Below are 16,478 nucleotides of genomic sequence, written 5' to 3'. Positions count from 1 at the left end.
TCATACCGATGGGAGCTGTATGATATACATAGATGTCCGACATGTCCCGCTCCAATTGTTATACTGCAGACCTCAGTTATTTTGTGCTGAGCGATGCTGACACTGGCAATTCTTTGGCAGACCTTATTTTGTGGGTCAAGAGACGTGTGTTGCACCGACAAGACAAAGCTGCTCTTCACAATGAGTAGAGGAACCTGTGGGGAGCTGAATGCAAAGACCTTTAGCTTAGGTTACTCTACGAGTAACGGGTATAAACACCCATAACTTTGTCGGTTTTTCAATCATAACTTTCTAAAAACGAGGCGCACAGCCGAGAGACCAACTGTCTTGAGCAGCTTACAACCTGGGCTAACGATTTCCATCACTTTTGGAAAAATTTATTTTTTGAGCTATTTTCGCATTTTTCATAAGGGGTCTATTTTTGCGAAAATTGGCCAAAAATAAAAGTTTCCAGGTTTAAATACCAATCGGTTGGAAATTAAATTACGAACTCAACGAGGTATGGCATTCCCTACTCCGACTTTATTTCGCAAGATGATTGCCAAAATACCTATTTTTTTGGTTGAAAAATAGATTGTAGGATTTCAGGCAAAAACACCCATATTTTTCTCGGTTTTTCAATCGTAACTTGGTAAAAGCGAGGCGCACAGAAGAAAGACAGACTGTCTTGAGCAGCTTACAACCTGGGCTAACAATTTCCGTCACTTTTGGAAAAATTTATTTTTTGAGCAATTTTCGCATTTTTTATAAGGGGAAAATTGGCCAAAAATTAAAGTTTCCAGGTTTCAATGCCAATCGATTGGAAATTAAAATACGAGCTCAACGAGGTATGACATTCCTTATTTCGACTTTAATTCGCAAAATTCTTGCCAAAAACCCTTTTTTTTGGTTGAAAAATAGGTACTAGGATTTCAGACAAAAACACCCATATTTTTGTCGGTTTTCTGATCGTAACTTGGTCAAAACGAGGCGCACAGAAGAAAGACCGACTGTCTCGAGCAGCTAACAACCTGGGCTAACGATTTCTATCATTTTTGGGAAAATTTATTTTTTGAGCAATTTTTGCATTTTTCATTTTTATTTTTCATCATCTATTTTTGCGAAAATGGGTCAAAAATTAAAGTTTCCAGGTTTAAATGCCAAGCGATTGGAAATTAAATAACGAGCTCAACGAGGTATGACATTCCGTATTCCGACTTTAATTCGTGCCAAAACACCTATTTTTTGGCTGAAAAATAGGTAGTAGAATTTTAGACAAAAACACCCTTATTTTTGTCGGTTTTCTAATCGTAACTTGGTCAAAACGAGGCGCACAGAAGAATGACTGACTGTCTTGAGCAGCTTACAATCTCGGCTAACAACTTCCATCACTTGTGGAAAAATTTATTTTTTGAGCAATTTTTGCATTTTTCATAAGGGGTTACATCATCTATTTTTGCGAAAATTGGACAAAAATTAAAGTTTCCACGTTTCAATGCCAATCGATTGGAAATTAAATTACGAGCTCAACGAGGTATGACATTCCTTATTTGGACTTTAATTTGCAAAATGATTGCCAAAATACCTTTTTTTTTGGTTGAAAAATAGGTAGTAGGACTTAGTAACGGGTAAAAAATTTGAAATTGTATTAGATCCGATTATTATAACAAAATATATCGGGAACTGAGGAGTAGAGTCAGAGATCTGGCCTTTTAAGATCGGAAGACCACGATATCTTAAATTGCTTCTTATTGTGAAATCGATTGTTATAAAGTTCCTAAATTTAAGTTTTATAGTCCTTTCTTTTATCAGTGTTTTTTGGGCCCCCGATAAAATTGATTTTCCTTTTTCACATCCAAACTAACCAAAATCCACATTTTCCTTAGTTCTGAATAAATACACATCAAAGTTCTATTAATATTGGAATAGATTATGAAATTCGATCAGGTAAAACTTTAAGTCTAGAACATTTTGCATGGCTGCGATTAGGTAAAAGACTTAAGTTATTGTATGACTTATCACTTTACCATATAGATTGCATTATCCCCCGCACAACGCGACTTCCCGGCCGTTTTGGTCCAGAAAACCAATCATCCGTCCATGTCCATCCATTCGCTTTCGGCTATAATCCGTATATCTGGACCTGTATCTCGTTATGACGCCCTGTCGCGGAAAACGTCTCAAAGTTTTGGCCTGGCCTGGCCCACTGAATGGGTTCAAAAAGTGCCATAAAACACCCCGCTAAGCAGAACTTTCCGCTGGAGCTAGGGAGTGTGGCCAAAGTTGGCTTTATGCCGGTGGCATAATCAAGGATCAGTGGGCGAGGAAGATGGGGTGGAGGAGCCAGAGGACCTGGAGGACTACGACTACGTGTCCACAAAGTGGCGCTGCGCATGGGATGTGGAAGTGGGCGAAAAGAAATGATAATAATGCTCGGGTCAAAACAATATAAATGCAAATGCAGCGGCGCCGGCAGAGCAGTCGACGTCGACTCAGCGCCTTTTACGGTCCTGCAACGCATTTTAATCAGTTGGCAGTGGGATTCCGGCTCCGATTCCGACTGCAGATCCCCCATCCTGCATTCCCTTTTTCTTTCCCAATCCCTGGCTGTCCTGTCCTGAATGCCAAGTGCCACGTCGGCGGGGGACAGTTTATGAGGATGGAGCGAGAGGCGCGAAAAGTTTACGCCTGCGGCTTGCAGGGGGCGTGGCAACGGGACGGATGTGGCATGCACTCGGAAAAATAGTCACATTTTGTTGCCATTTAGTTGAGGTGTTAACTCATTTCCTTGCAACTTGGAGTTTTCCTGGATTCATTCCATTTTGTTAATCAAATCAAAACTGCACAGGAAAGCTAGTTTCAAAGAAGGTTTTATTTTAATCGAAATAATAATCGAAATATTTGAGTAATCGATAGAAAACCGTTTTTGCCAGTGCTCTCCGGATGCGGAAGGTGTCCGGTTTGGCCAGCATCGACGGGACGGCTACTCGGGCCTTCCTCACCTGTTGCCTAGCCATAAATCATAACTCAATTGGGTGGGCGTGGCAGCGCCCCAATAGGGAGGAGGCAGTGTGCAACAACAGTGTGATTGCGAACATCCCAAGATTGCAGGAGCTTAAAAAGAGTTTTCAGTTTTCAGTTTTCAGGGTGCCAGGTTCGTAAATCAATCGTTGGTGGGGATAATCCCAACTGATGCGATTAGTCGCAACCGGAGTTAATCGAGGGTAGCAGTATCGAGTGCCAAGTATCGAGTATCGAGTTTGCAGTATCGAATATCGTGTTTCGCAAAAGTGGGCCAACTTCATTATGGCATTATTGGCTGTGCGCTTTTCCCAATCCGCTCGAGGGAAAAAATGCGTGGATGTGCATTGCTCAAAAGGCAGGGGAAACTCGCTTTTCTTATTAACTAATTAAGGCAGCTGCCAAGCCAGATGTTGCCACATTTTCCCCATTTTCCCCGGCATGTGTGTTGCCAATTTAACGCTCTGGCTTTGTCGTCGCTTTGTGTCTTCGCTGCTGCCCCTTTTTTTGCTCTTGTCTCGGGAAATTTGCATTTCCATTTGCCTGCAGCGGGCGCAAGTTGCAGTTGGAAAAGCGCTTCATACCACACCGCTCCGATTTTAATGAATTGCCGAAAATCGCACAAATGCTAAACGAAAATTCAATTTGCAGATATAAAAACAAGCTGGAGAAAGGCCTAAATCGAGTGAGAAGAGTGGAAAATACCCTGGGGAAAATGAGGAAAATTTGGTAAACGGGTAAGTACTTTGAGGTCTTTGGAGTTTATATATTTTTAATATTAGCTGTAATGCATTTCTTTAAACCGATTATATCATTAAAGATTTAAATTACACTGGTTTTGACTGCACACAACAAAATTATTGAGGAGCAAAACAACTGACAGAGCCTGTAAAGGTGAAATTCAAGTCTTTTTTTACCTACTGTCCATTAAGGGCTTAAATTATAAATACTTAAAATAAATAAAGTAAGGAACTTAAAATCATTGGTAGGGAGTTAGTTTTACGTAAGATGATCAGCGAAATTACTGAGTAGGAAAACAACTGCGAGAGGCTTTTTTGCCGTAGTAACAATAAATAAATTGCACATTTGCGGACGTCGACGCCTTTGCAACTCTGCCAGCAAATTGCCGTTGATTGAATTTATGTGTGACAGGGGCGTGGAACGGGGGGAAGGGGGTTGCTTGGCAGAGGGCGTGGCACACAAACACACATGCACACAGATACACAAAAGACTCTTACATGCTTCATTATTTCTGTGGCTAAATTAAAGGATAATAGATTTATATGCTTGCCTGGGCCCGAACAGAAATCCATAAGATACACACCCGAGCACGGGTATCTTGCAGATGCACACTGGAAACCAGGGTTGTCAGGCCTCAATGAAAAGCAGCCAAATAAAATTAATAGGAAAGAAAAAAACCTGTTTCACCATGGGTTAGTACTTGTGTTTTTATTATAATTCATGTTGTACTTCATTTTCTTATTGGTTGAATTTATCTGTAAATGTTATTTATAAATAAATAATTTCTTGTGTGATGATCTGTCTAGAAAAAAGACAAAACAGCATCCCTGGCCCACACACAGCTTTGAAAGTAGAAGAATAATAACAAGTCAGGCCAAAGGCCAAGAGCATCTCGGGCTCTGCTTGGCCAACCCATGGTTCTGCCAAAGAATTTTAAATGAAAAATATTTGAAATATCAAAAATGTTTATGTTGATTTTCCCTCCTCCCTTCCTTCTTCTCTGTCATTCGGTCCCCGATTTTCCTCAGCTCAGTCAGAATTTTTCCTCTCACAACAAGTATGTTAAACCAGGCGAGACAAGTTGCGAAAACGATATGAAAGATCCGCTTAGTTATGAATTCTTTCTAACTATTATAATTGCAGCTGGCTAAGAGAGATACTTTTAAATACGTTTGGTTTAGTTTATAATAGATTATGAAAAGCAAACACCTTAAACTACAATCTTATATATACAGTGGGTGCGCAGTGGTTTTCATGCCTATGTTTATGCATATTTTGATTTGAATATTTCAAAGTAACAGAAACCGCAATACGTGACAAAAGCACACAAGCAAATAGGGAAATCCTGGGAGAACATGAGGTGAACCATGAGTTAAGAAGTCAACGTTTTACAACTTTCAAATTAAATGTATTATTTATTTGGAAGGGAAAACATAGCCCACCATTCGAAAATACCTATATGTATATTTATAATATGGGATATAAACAAAGTTGCTGGATGTTTAAATAATTATTACACACTTTAGTGGCTGCCGGAAATTGATTGCAATTGCAGAATAAGTAGTTTGGAGTAGTTAGAACAACTTAGCACATTTCCAATAGCATACTTTTCAGCCTTGGCCGCACTTGTTTTGGAAAATGAGAAAAACCGCACTGCCATTTACCACAAATTCGGCCACATGGGTGTGGACCTGACCTCCCAGAGTCCTGCCCGAAATTCACTTGAACTCTCACTTAATTTTTGCTAATTTCTGCTGTTGTTGCCTTCGCCTGCCTTTCGGTCGTTAGGCAAATGATTAAGTAATTGCTCTGGCTCAAAAAAGGGGCGGGAATCGGTACTTGGGCTGGGCTTTGGGGTTAGGGGCAGGGTTTGTTCTTGGGGACAGGGTCGCCGGCTCATGACCATCAGTGGCTCATTAGCTGGGCCCAAACACAGCAAGGAGGAAAAAAAGGAAAACGAAAGTGAAAAAGGGGAGGCAGCCTGCTCCAAATGAGAGGAGGAATTACGCGGAATGCAGAGTGGCAAATTGAGTGAGGGGGGCCACGTTAAAGCGAAGAGGATCGCGGAATGGGGCGCGTGGTGGTTTTATTGCATAAATTAACTCGGCCAAACACAATTTTGCAATTATTCTGCAATTAATTATTAATGCGGCCGCTGTCCGAGAACCGCAGGGCGATCCATCCCGTTTGAGGGATGGGATTGAAAACCTGGCCACCGCCCCTTAAACGGACTTTAAGCCCCCTTCCACGGCATAATCGCACTTGAAGCCTTGTGGTCGAGTTGTCATCGGGCTCCTCGAATCGCCTTGTTGCCGTCTGTCACTTCATTACTGTCACATGATAACTGGAAATTGTTGAGTCCCGCCCTTGGCTTTAAGTGGCTTTCACCTTGACGCCCCCCCCCCTGAAACCCCCCTCGCAACCCCTCCACGCGTGGGTGGTTCCATAAAAAGGCGATACGGTCCGGCCACAGGGGAACTCATTACGACCAAGTCCTGCCAGCAAGTCGCTTTTGTGGAGTGGGCAGCCGAGTGTTTGTGTCCATTTGGAGTACGTTTTATGAAGGTCCCCCGACCACCACTCCCCACAAAAGCACCCTGTGCAATTGTATTCGCATGTGTGGCAGGGTGTCGCCTATCGAAGGCCGGCCAAACTGGATACCCTGGTATAAAACCAAAATATCATCAAATAAGTAAGGCAATTCCAGCAACGGTAAGATGTTGTGCAAATGAAAGACCTTATTAGGTCCTTTTTAAATTTATTTTATTTATATTCATTATTCATACATGGTGATGGGGATGTATAGAGATAGATTTAGTATAAATTCATAATCATAATCCATAATCATAGTCCTAACTATATTAATTATAATAACTCATTCCTAACCTTAAAATGTGATTAAAAAAACTGAAAAAATCTCTATTAACTTGGAATATGTATCATTCAGGTCGAATATTTTCAGGCCCCATTCCTTGATAACTTTTTTAGATCCAAATAGCTTAAGCGCAGATCTACCCCAGCCCAATAGTTTTAGAGGGTATTAGAGAACGGCATCCGCACTCGCATCCGCATCTCCGAGACGCATTCTGGGTATTATTGGAAATCGTGCGCTTCGTTAGCGGCAAATATGTTGCAAAGTAGCCCCAGACAAGCACCTCATCCCATCCCTTCCCCTCTTCCGTTTTTCAGATATTGACCAAGGAAAGGCGAGCGTTGAAAGCCTATTTCCCAGTGACTCGCCACCACTTTTCCTGTGGATGACAGTTTCTTGGGCTCCGGCCTCTAAGACATTCCTTTTTTTTGCCCGGCCTTCGGATTCCGCCCCCCAAAACGGAATTTCCGCCTCCCAGACGACTCTTTGTGCTCATGTGCGTCTCTTGGTTTTGGCTTTGTTGCCTCGAAGCTTATCATTTATTGCTGCTGATTGCTTTGGCTGTCCAACCACCCATCGAACCCTCGACCTACCCCTGCCCTGCCCCACCCCCTTTTTTCAAGCAAACACCCACCCAACCACCCACCAAAGGACACCCTCTTTGGATTTTGCATATGCATATGGGTAGCAAACGAAATGAAACGAGTGCAGGAAAAAAGAAGAAAAAAGTGGCAATAAAGAAATTTAATTTAATTTCCAACTTTGAGATGTATGGAAAACCCAACTCGGAGCCCCCTTTTGTGAATGGAAATCGAAACGCATTTGTCAGCACTTCGCATTTAAACTTTCCGCCTTAAAGTGCAATTTTCAAACATTTTGCGGCGGATTAAACGAGTGAATGGGGGCGGTTAAACATTTACACATGTTTATAATTTTGCACATGGAAAGGGGAACCTTTTTGGGGGTCGGCTAAGGACATGTGTTGTGGGGGGTTAAAGGGCGGGTGCTGGGAAGATATTATACCTTTCTAACTATTTAATCTGATATCATTTTAGGGTCAATTTATACCCCATACTTAATCCTAAGCAGTATGAAGTCGGAAAAATATTTTGATTAAATTAAAATTGAGAATTTACTTACAAAGGAAAATGAAGATATTAAGTAATTTCTGTTTGTGAGATAAGGTAAGGCTTACAATTGTGAAAATCTTAATCACAAGTCGACTCTGGACGGAGTGTCAGTTGAACTTCGAAAGGCCTGAAGGGTCTCACACTCACTTTCAGTTCGAGTTTTGTCGTGGACGGAGCATTAAGAATCCCAGTTTTGTGTCGCTTTAAGTTTTCGAGAATTTCTGCAGTTACTTTTTGATCGGTGAGTGAAACGCTTCTGTTTGGAGACCCCCACACCCCCTCACACATCGGGGGCCTCGGAGCCCCCACTTTTTCATTGCGGGCGCAGAAATTGTTTGCGATTTTTATCATTTTAAATGGACGAACAACAAAGATGGCAGGGTGAGCCGAAAAAAAAATGAAAAAAAATTGTGTGGCGCAGTCAAGTGGCGGCCATTTAATGCCCATTTTGCAGCCATCGTTGTTGCGATCTCAAAGGCGGATTTGCATTATAATTTATTGCACTGCCTGCATACGCTTTGTCCTCGTTTTTCCACCCAACCCCATTCCCATCCCGGTTTTTCCATTTTCCCTTCGCACTTTTTGCCTGGCTAATTTCGATGCCAGGGCGGTGATAAGAGAGGCATTTCTTTAAATGAGTTTTCCCCCCCGAGGAAAACTTTCAAGCCAAAGGCGTTGAAAATCCACTGCTTAATCCTTGACGCCGCGAAAACATTTATAAATTATTAATTTCCTTTCTGCCAGCATCTGTAACCCTCTTTTTTTTGGGGAGGGGGTTGCTGGATTAGAGGCAGTTTATTCATATGTAGCCAAAAGAACAAAGAGCAGGCAGCTTAAACTGTCTCGTATTTTTATTAGTCCAAAAGCCGCGTTACACAACTACCCAGCCGCCCCTCTAACCGCCCAAAAACCATCCAAACGGTAACTGCGACACGTAGCTTATTAGCTGCGAAAACAAAACTTTCACCAGGACCCGTAAGCCGGGTTCGGGAAAAACGTTCCAAGTCGATAAAGTAGAGTTTTCAATAGCCAGAAATCCGGTGGGATCGCGTGACCAACTGAAATGAAACAAAGCGTAGGCTTAAATACCCTATAAAGATATACCATTTGGCCGCAAAATGGGGTTTACCATTTTTTTTTATTTTATATATATATTGTCATATACTGTTATGTCATATACTAAACGGTGTACTAGATCGTTTATTATTTTCTTATCTAAGTGACGTGTCGATAAAGGGTAATGCTTTTTGAAAGTGATATTATAAAATACCAAAAACAAGCCATATACCTACAGTTTTAATTAGTTTTTCTATATATAAATAAATTAAGCAAAAAACTGATGGGGGTTGGAGTCTACAAACTTCTGCAAGAATTGTTAAAACTCAATACTTAAAACTTAGTTGTATTAAGTTAAATATATTTTGGTAGTTCTTTATAATTTTAACCAATTTTAAACGCAGAAGGCATTATAAACCGTCACCGATTTGCCCTATTTCACAAAGCCCAACGCATTGATTAAATGACATCTGATATTCCGATTCGATTGGTCTCCATGGTTTAAAAAAAAATAATGCATAATTAGGGCCTGGAGTTTTGGGCGACCGGTGGTCGATATTAGCGTATCGATTTCGAAGATAATTTAATGAGTATTCCACCATTTAAGTCGGAATTCAGTCATAATTTGGGCTTCCCCTGCTCCTTATGTGCAGAAATCTGTGGCTGATTGGGTTTACGAACTGGCAAAGGAAAATTGTTTAATTATTTAGTAACCCAATGCTTAAAAGCCTAACAAGCAAAGGCCATGCTAATGATGGGCGTGGTAGCCTAGCGACGAGATGGAGGTCCTAACTCCGTCATAATTTGGCCAAAAATGTTGATGCCACCATTAAATCAGAGTCACAGAGTCGTCGTTCTGCTGACCACAGAAGCTTTCAGCCGGCTTCCCACTTTCCCCCACCACTTTTGCCCACAGAAGTGTCAATAAACGTGGCCAAGACGGTGGATTGAGGGGCGCACAGAGGGCTGGGCGGGATCTGTCGCCCGGGGCCAGCTGGTGTCCTTAGCCCGGGCAAACAATAAAATATTCAAAGTTTATAATGTAAATTAACCCAAAGTTGCCTGATGTCCTGCCGCTTCCTCTCAGCCACCGCCGCCCGGCCTCATGAATACACAATACACATGTCCCCCGGAAATTGGGAGGTCACCCCTTTTGGCTCCCATAAGTTCTAATATTTCTCGGGTCCTTCTTGTAGGGGGTTCTTTAAGGACTTGCCCCGCCCGTCTTACACTCCCCCATCCGCACTGTTTGGCTAATCAAATTTTATTGGGCCACTGAGTGCTGGGCTGGTGTGGGAAGGGGCTGGCTAAAATTGCACCGAGAAAATAACCGATGCCAAACTGTATTATAATGAGATCAGTATGCAGGGCTTTGCTTTCGCTTCCACTTTAATAAAAGCTTTTTAATTTAATTAATACCATACTATGATGGATAATTAGTAACAAATACGCATTTTGATATATATATCTTCCTTATGATTGATCCCCGTCCTGTAAAATTGACCTCTGATCGCAGCCAGCTCCTTCCTCTTCCATCTTCCATCTCCCATCTCCCATCTCCAGACTTGGGTGATGGGCTCCCTTGCTTAACTAGCCGCTTATTCATCAAAGCTCCGAAAGCCGAAAGCCGGGGAATGATGAATGCCCCCAGCAAATCGGATGAGATGCGAGCAAGTGGAAGCCAGGAGGCGGAGATGTAGATGGAAGTGGAGACTCCAGTGGTCACATCCCAGGGTCCAAGCTGAAGTGTTGTTGGGACATAAACATCTCCAGGCCCACATGAAATGTCATCTTTCATTAGATTAACGATTGTCCCAGTGGCGGGGAAGGCTGGGGCAAGCTGGCGAGGGGGGTCAGGGCGGCGTCCAGTGGCAAAGCTCTCTGCCCGAAATCAAATCTTCAACAATCTGTTCTGCCAAATGCCTCCGCACACACAAATGGTCTGAAGGGGGAGGTGGGGATGACGGGGGTCCCCAGCATATGGCTCCCCGCAAAAAAGTGTCAAATGCGTGGGCACAGAGTCGGCGGCAGGCAGGAGTGAGTGGGGGGAAGGGAGTCCTCAGATATAGAGGCCGAAACCAGCCTATGGCGCCAGGAACACCAAGCCAGGACTCGGGATCCAGGACGACTGTCAACTTGAGCCTGACAAAGTATTTGCGGCTTGCCAGTCATTTTTTGTGTTTGAGGGAGGGGGCGGGATTGTGTGTGTGCACTGAGAGAAAATCGTAGCTTGTAAAATCAGTATTAACAGCTGTGAAAGTTGGTTATCAGAATAATTTGAATTTTTCTAAAGTTTGCCTTTACTATTAAAAAGGAAACATTAAATTTAGCAAATATAGTTTATTTAACAAATTAAAACTTTGATATTAATATGAAATTCTTTCTCATTAAATTAAGCAGTTTCATATTACTTATATCGTGTCTAATATTAACCAACTTTTTAAATTAAATCATACAACATTTAGAGTAGTCTTGTTTAAAATGCACTATTTCTTTTTCGAGTGCACCCAGTTGTTGACTGACCAGCAAAGTCGGGGGCAGCGAAATTCCGAGTGGGGGTAGCGATGAAGAGTCAGCAGGAATAAAAGCAAATGAGGCTTGAACCAAATGCAAATTAATATGTGGTGCTGCAGGGCGGGATTCCCATCCCCATTGTCATCCCAAACTGACCTCCTCTCCTCTCCTCTCCTCTTCAGGCACCAACCAGAACGACCATGTCCCTGGAACCCAAGAAGGAGATTCCCCTTACCGGAATGGATGAAAATGAAGTGTCCCCAAAACCGGAGGAGAACCAGAATACGGTTCCGATAAATGATATCATGCCGCAGAATGAAACTGATAATGCTCCCATGGAGGAAAACGCCCAGAAATCGGAGGAGGCTCCAAGTACTATGCCACAGAGTGAAACTATTGATGCTGCCTGGGAGGAAATGGTCCAGAAATTGGAGCAGGAGCCGAATCCTATTCCAACAACTGAAACTAATGATGTTTCCATGGAGGAAATCCCCCAGAAGTCAGCGGAAATCCCCCAGCAATCGGAGAAGACTCTGACTGAAGTAAAGGGTACTGGCACAGCCAAGCCGGAAGAGCAGGAGGCCTCTACCTCGTTGGTCATGGTGGAGCAGCCGAATACCATCATCGAGCTGGTTGATCTCTATGTGCCACCCGTTTCGCTGGTCCCCAGCAAGGTGATCTTCATGAACAACGACGCATCGCGTCCGTTCTTCTCGCCAGCAGTGCCCCAGGCACTGACCAATAACAACCCCACTTTGCTGTACACCGAACCCACCGGCACCTCCGCGGAGACCCCGTCCTGCTCCTCGTCCGGGGCTGGCGAATCCGACAAGCCAACGAAGGGCGGTCGTAGGCGTGGCCGGAAGCCTGCAACGCCGAAGCCCCGTCCCACCAAGCGTCGTCGTCGCGCGCAGTCACCACCGCCATTGCCCCCGCCCCCAAACTTCCTGGAGAACTGCATCAATCCGCTGGAGAATGAGATCTATCCCAAGGTCATCGTGCAGCCGGCTCACCAGCCGTGGGTGCTGCCCAGGGATCTCAATGGCGGGGATCCGCCGAAGGTGGAAGTTCAGCCGCCCGTGGCCGTCCCGGTCAGCGGTGAGGTGGCCGTCCCGGTAAGCGGTGAGGTGGCCACCTCGACCACCCAGTCGCAGCCAGCGGTCAGCGAGGTCCAGCTGCACCAGAAGCTCCAGCTCTTCGGTCCGGATGTGCAGCTGTCGCAGCTGCAGGGTCATGACCCCGCGCGCTACAAGGCCGTGCGTCAGGAGGCCAATGGCGACCAGAGCCAGCTGGTTTTCACCGCCCAGCAACTGGTCTCGTTCAGCCAAAGCCACGGCAAGTTCATAGAGATGGTCTCGGCCCAGGGGCACCTTCCCACGCCCACGCCGGCCATGATTTCGCACTACTTCCCCGGGCCCGGGGGTCAACTGGTGGCCAGTCAGTACTTTGCCAGTCAGCAAAATGTTTACAAGGCTCCCGATCCGATCTTCAAGGTGCCAACAAAGAGAGCTCCGAGGGTCCCAGCCGCCGTCGCCTTGCGCTCCTTAAATGCCACATATCTGCGTGGCGGTCCCGGTTCTTCAAATGACTTCCGTAAGGCAGCTGCCTCGAATGCCCCAGCTGCCCCAACTGCCCCAACTGCCCCAGCTGCCCCAACTGCCCCAACTGCCCCAGTTACCCCAGCTGCCCCAGCTACCCCAGCTACCCCAGCTACCCCAGCTACCCCAGCTGCCCCAGCTGCCCCAGCTGCCCCAGCTGCCCCAGCTGCCCCAGCTGCATCATCAGCTGCTCCCGAAGCTCAGGCCTCTAGTTCATCGGGGTTCAAAAAGCCGCCGTTCGTAATCACCCCGGTGTTCGCTTTGCCCTCGATCCTTAAGCACAAGGCCCAGGAGAAGCTGCGCAATACTCTGCAGGTCCAGCGGGCCAAGAAAGCAGCCGAGGAGCAGTCAAAATTGGCCCAGTCAGACCAGGACAAGGAAAATAAGGAGGAGGGCAAGAATAATCAAGGATAAGCCACTATTTTAGCCCCCACAAAGAAGCAAAAAAAAAAACACTAAAACACTCACAAAAAATTGTTAAAGCTTATCTCATAAAATGTATGATAATTTAACACACCCCAAATACATATCAAATAAAAATAGCAATGCTAATTGGCTTTGATAAGCCCGCCAAACAAAATGGTTTGCTCTCGTGGTCTCGTGTAATCTTTTTGTCACTAATTGCCGACCGATGTCAATACTTCATTATTAACTCCGATAATTGGACCTCATTCGTTTGAAGACCATATCAAATAAATATAAACGGGAAGTATGAAAAGAAAAGCAAATTAAATTCATATCCGTCACTCTGGAATTTCGGGTAATTCATTCGCTGGCGTTTAAGGAACTTTATAGCTTAAACGATCAAAATATTTTCTCACAATATATGTATATAAACGAAAAAACAATTGAGCTAAGGCTTAGTTCACTATAACAATAGATAAATAAAGAAGCAAAAATTCAATTAAAATATTTTATGGCTTTCTTATAAGGAACTTCATTGCTCAAACGTACAGGGTACATAAAAAATTATATTTAGTCACAAAAAAAAAGAGTACTATGGCTTAGTAAAATAAAATCAACAAAAAAGCCATATAAAAATGCGTCACTATTGCTTAAATATTTTATTGCTTACGTATAGGGAAGTTCTTAGCTTAATCATACACAATACTAAAAAAAAGGGGTCACAGAAATTATTTAAAATTAAGGTGATAACAAATGAAACTGTTGTTTTTGATGGTTCGGATGGGGGAGGGGGTCTTCTGGTGGGAGTCTTGGAGACCTACATTAACTACTTCCCGCTTGCGGCGAACTTGTAAATTAACAACAAGCCGGAGTAGTTGGCTGGCCCTTAAGTGTCCACAGTGGCCGAGTAGAAAGCACTGGTTCCTGTTCCGGGAACTGGCTACTCGGCTGCCGTCCACTCCTCATCCGCGGGATATCCTGCTCCTCACTCCTCTGGCTTTTGGAATGCCTTGGCCTTCGGCATGGCCACCGGCAGGGAACGGTCCACATAGGCGAAGTTGTCCACCACGCTGGAGGACAGGATGCCACCCATCACGAGCAGGGCTCCGGAGATGGCAATTTTGGACCACATGCTGATTCTACTCCGGGAATCGGGGACACTACGAGTGGCTGAAGGATGGTAGCAGATGGAATGCGAAGCGAACGCGAGCAGAGCTGTTTGCACTATGCGCGGGACGCACGCCCTGCATGGGGCCTTATATACACCATAGTCTCTAAGTAGCACGCTCACTCCCAGAACCCAGAACGAAAAAAACCAGAACCCGCGGGAAGCTTTGCCGCTGTCCGATGTCCGATGTGCCGCCGGTCACGTCGGCCAGTCGCCTCCAGGTTCCACGGCAGGCAGAAATCGGCAAAGCTCCCAGAAAGTACCGCCGACCGATGCATTTCCTTTGCCCCTGCCACTGGTCCCATTATCGACTCATTAGATAAGCGCGATTCGCACTTCGAGGGCGAAAAGCTCTAGCATATGTGCGAGAGCTGCACTGCGAGAAAATCTAGCCGAAAACAGAACATTTTATAAAATTGGGAAGTAACCAGGTCAAGGTCTTCTGTATTTTAAAAAGAAACTAGAAAAAGAGAATATCGCTAATAGGGGTGCCCAAAAGTATGCAGCAAAAACATTCACATTTCGGAATGAGTCCGGCGGAATTCAGAACTTGAATTAAATTATTGCATACTGGACTCTTAATTAAAGTTTTGACCAAACTTTTCTCAGCTTTGAAAACCCACATAACATTCAAGTGTTTTCCCTTGTGTAGTGTACACATACAAGTCTACGCGAATCAGATATTTTTATATTTTGCAATGTTTTTGTTTGTTTATTCGCGGACTCGGTTTATTAGCAATGTTTATCAAGAACGCCTAATCTCGGAACGGGGTGCGTCACTATCTAAACAATTGGCGTCTAAACACGAATACATTTGTGAGCAAACATTTGATCGACACACTCGACCGATTTCCCTTTCATGTTTGTTTTTAAATTTGTTTAAATTTACACTATCTATCTGCGGTTACAAGTGCAGTAATATTTGGCGGAATGTCTAGTCTGGCGACTGGTAATAAAAAACACGCAAACAAACAAAGCGAATTAAGAGTCGTTTAAGCATTCGCGATTAACTGCGAAACTATTACCGGCAAAGCTCTTTCCCAAGATTTACAATCGACACTTTTTACGAGTAGACTTTCTCAATAAAATGGGAATGCATCAGCAAAAAACAAACGCGAAGGGTGAGATCATTTTCAGATGGGGTAACTCGAATTTCGAAGCTTAGGGAAGCGTCTGAGTCTTGCAAGACGATTGAGTCAGTAAGCAAAGCTATGATTATGTTCCTGTCTTTCCAAAGCTCTGAATATTTAAAACAGCATGACTCGGTACACATCTAAACGGAAGTTTACGCAAAATTCGAATGACAAATCTCGAAAACATACCAGAAATTAAAATAGTCTCATATCTGTTTAAGGTTTTACATTCATTTGAAACAAGATGATCTTTTTGTCAAAATACCTAAGAAGTATACATATGAACATTTTAATGTCCAGTGATTGTTTGCTTTGTGTATAATATGAATAAAACTGCCCAAAATATATAAACATCGATCGTACATCGGGTTCAGCTTAACTTAGTGGATAATTGAGTTGATAACATGATAACTCAAGCACAGCGACTTGCAATAATTCTCCTGATTGAATGTGTTAATTTTTCGTGCTTTTTCCCTCTCGTTTTGGCCATCCTAAACCGAAATGTTGGCAATATTTTTGCCATCAGCGGGGAAGAGGGGTAAGAGGAGTCTGCCACGCTTTTAATCGCTGCAACAACAACTAATAAACTATGTTTAAATATAGCCCCGCAGATAACAACAACAAATTGCCAGAGGAAACTCTTCACTTCTCCACTCCGCGCGTTTTGCCATTTACGCGCAAAATTAATCGAAGCCCATAAACAAAGACACCCCCACGGATCGGGGGATATATGTACAGTGTACATTGTGCACATATATATATGTATATATATATCTGTCTATATAGAGTGGGAATGGGTGGTCATGGCGGGCGGCTGACGTCGTCGCATGCAGATAAACAGACATTAATAATAGAAATATT

General features: G+C 43.8%; 2 protein-coding genes across 2 annotated transcripts; one reads left to right on the top strand and one right to left on the bottom strand.

Annotated features, from left to right (window-relative positions):
- The first annotated feature begins 7,850 nt into the window (after nt 1-7,850).
- On the top strand, nt 7,851-13,481 carry LOC108014944 (nascent polypeptide-associated complex subunit alpha, muscle-specific form). Its single transcript, XM_065867872.2, has 2 exons — nt 7,851-7,984; nt 11,496-13,481. Exon 2 carries the CDS (start codon nt 11,514-11,516, stop codon nt 13,323-13,325), a length of 1,812 nt encoding a protein of 603 aa, XP_065723944.2. The 5' UTR covers nt 7,851-7,984; nt 11,496-11,513; the 3' UTR covers nt 13,326-13,481.
- A 481-nt stretch (nt 13,482-13,962) lies between these two features.
- LOC108015058 (uncharacterized) lies at nt 13,963-14,554 on the bottom strand. Its single transcript, XM_017081298.4, has one exon. The coding sequence runs from the start codon at nt 14,446-14,448 to the stop codon at nt 14,302-14,304; it is 147 nt and encodes a 48-aa protein (XP_016936787.1). The 5' UTR covers nt 14,449-14,554; the 3' UTR covers nt 13,963-14,301.
- Between the last annotated feature and the right edge of the window lie 1,924 nt (nt 14,555-16,478).

The sequence above is a fragment of the Drosophila suzukii genome, chromosome X (genome assembly GCF_043229965.1).
Source record: "Drosophila suzukii chromosome X, CBGP_Dsuzu_IsoJpt1.0, whole genome shotgun sequence".
Lineage (NCBI taxonomy): Eukaryota > Metazoa > Arthropoda > Insecta > Diptera > Drosophilidae > Drosophila > Drosophila suzukii.
This window is presented reverse-complemented; position numbering and strand designations above follow the sequence as displayed.

Excerpts from the sequence above, each read along its gene's own strand:
- LOC108014944 (XM_065867872.2), top strand. The coding sequence starts at position 11,514 with ATGTCCCTGGAACCCAAGAAGGAGATTCCCCTTACCGGAATGGATGAA.
- LOC108015058 (XM_017081298.4), bottom strand. The coding sequence starts at position 14,448 with ATGTGGTCCAAAATTGCCATCTCCGGAGCCCTGCTCGTGATGGGTGGC.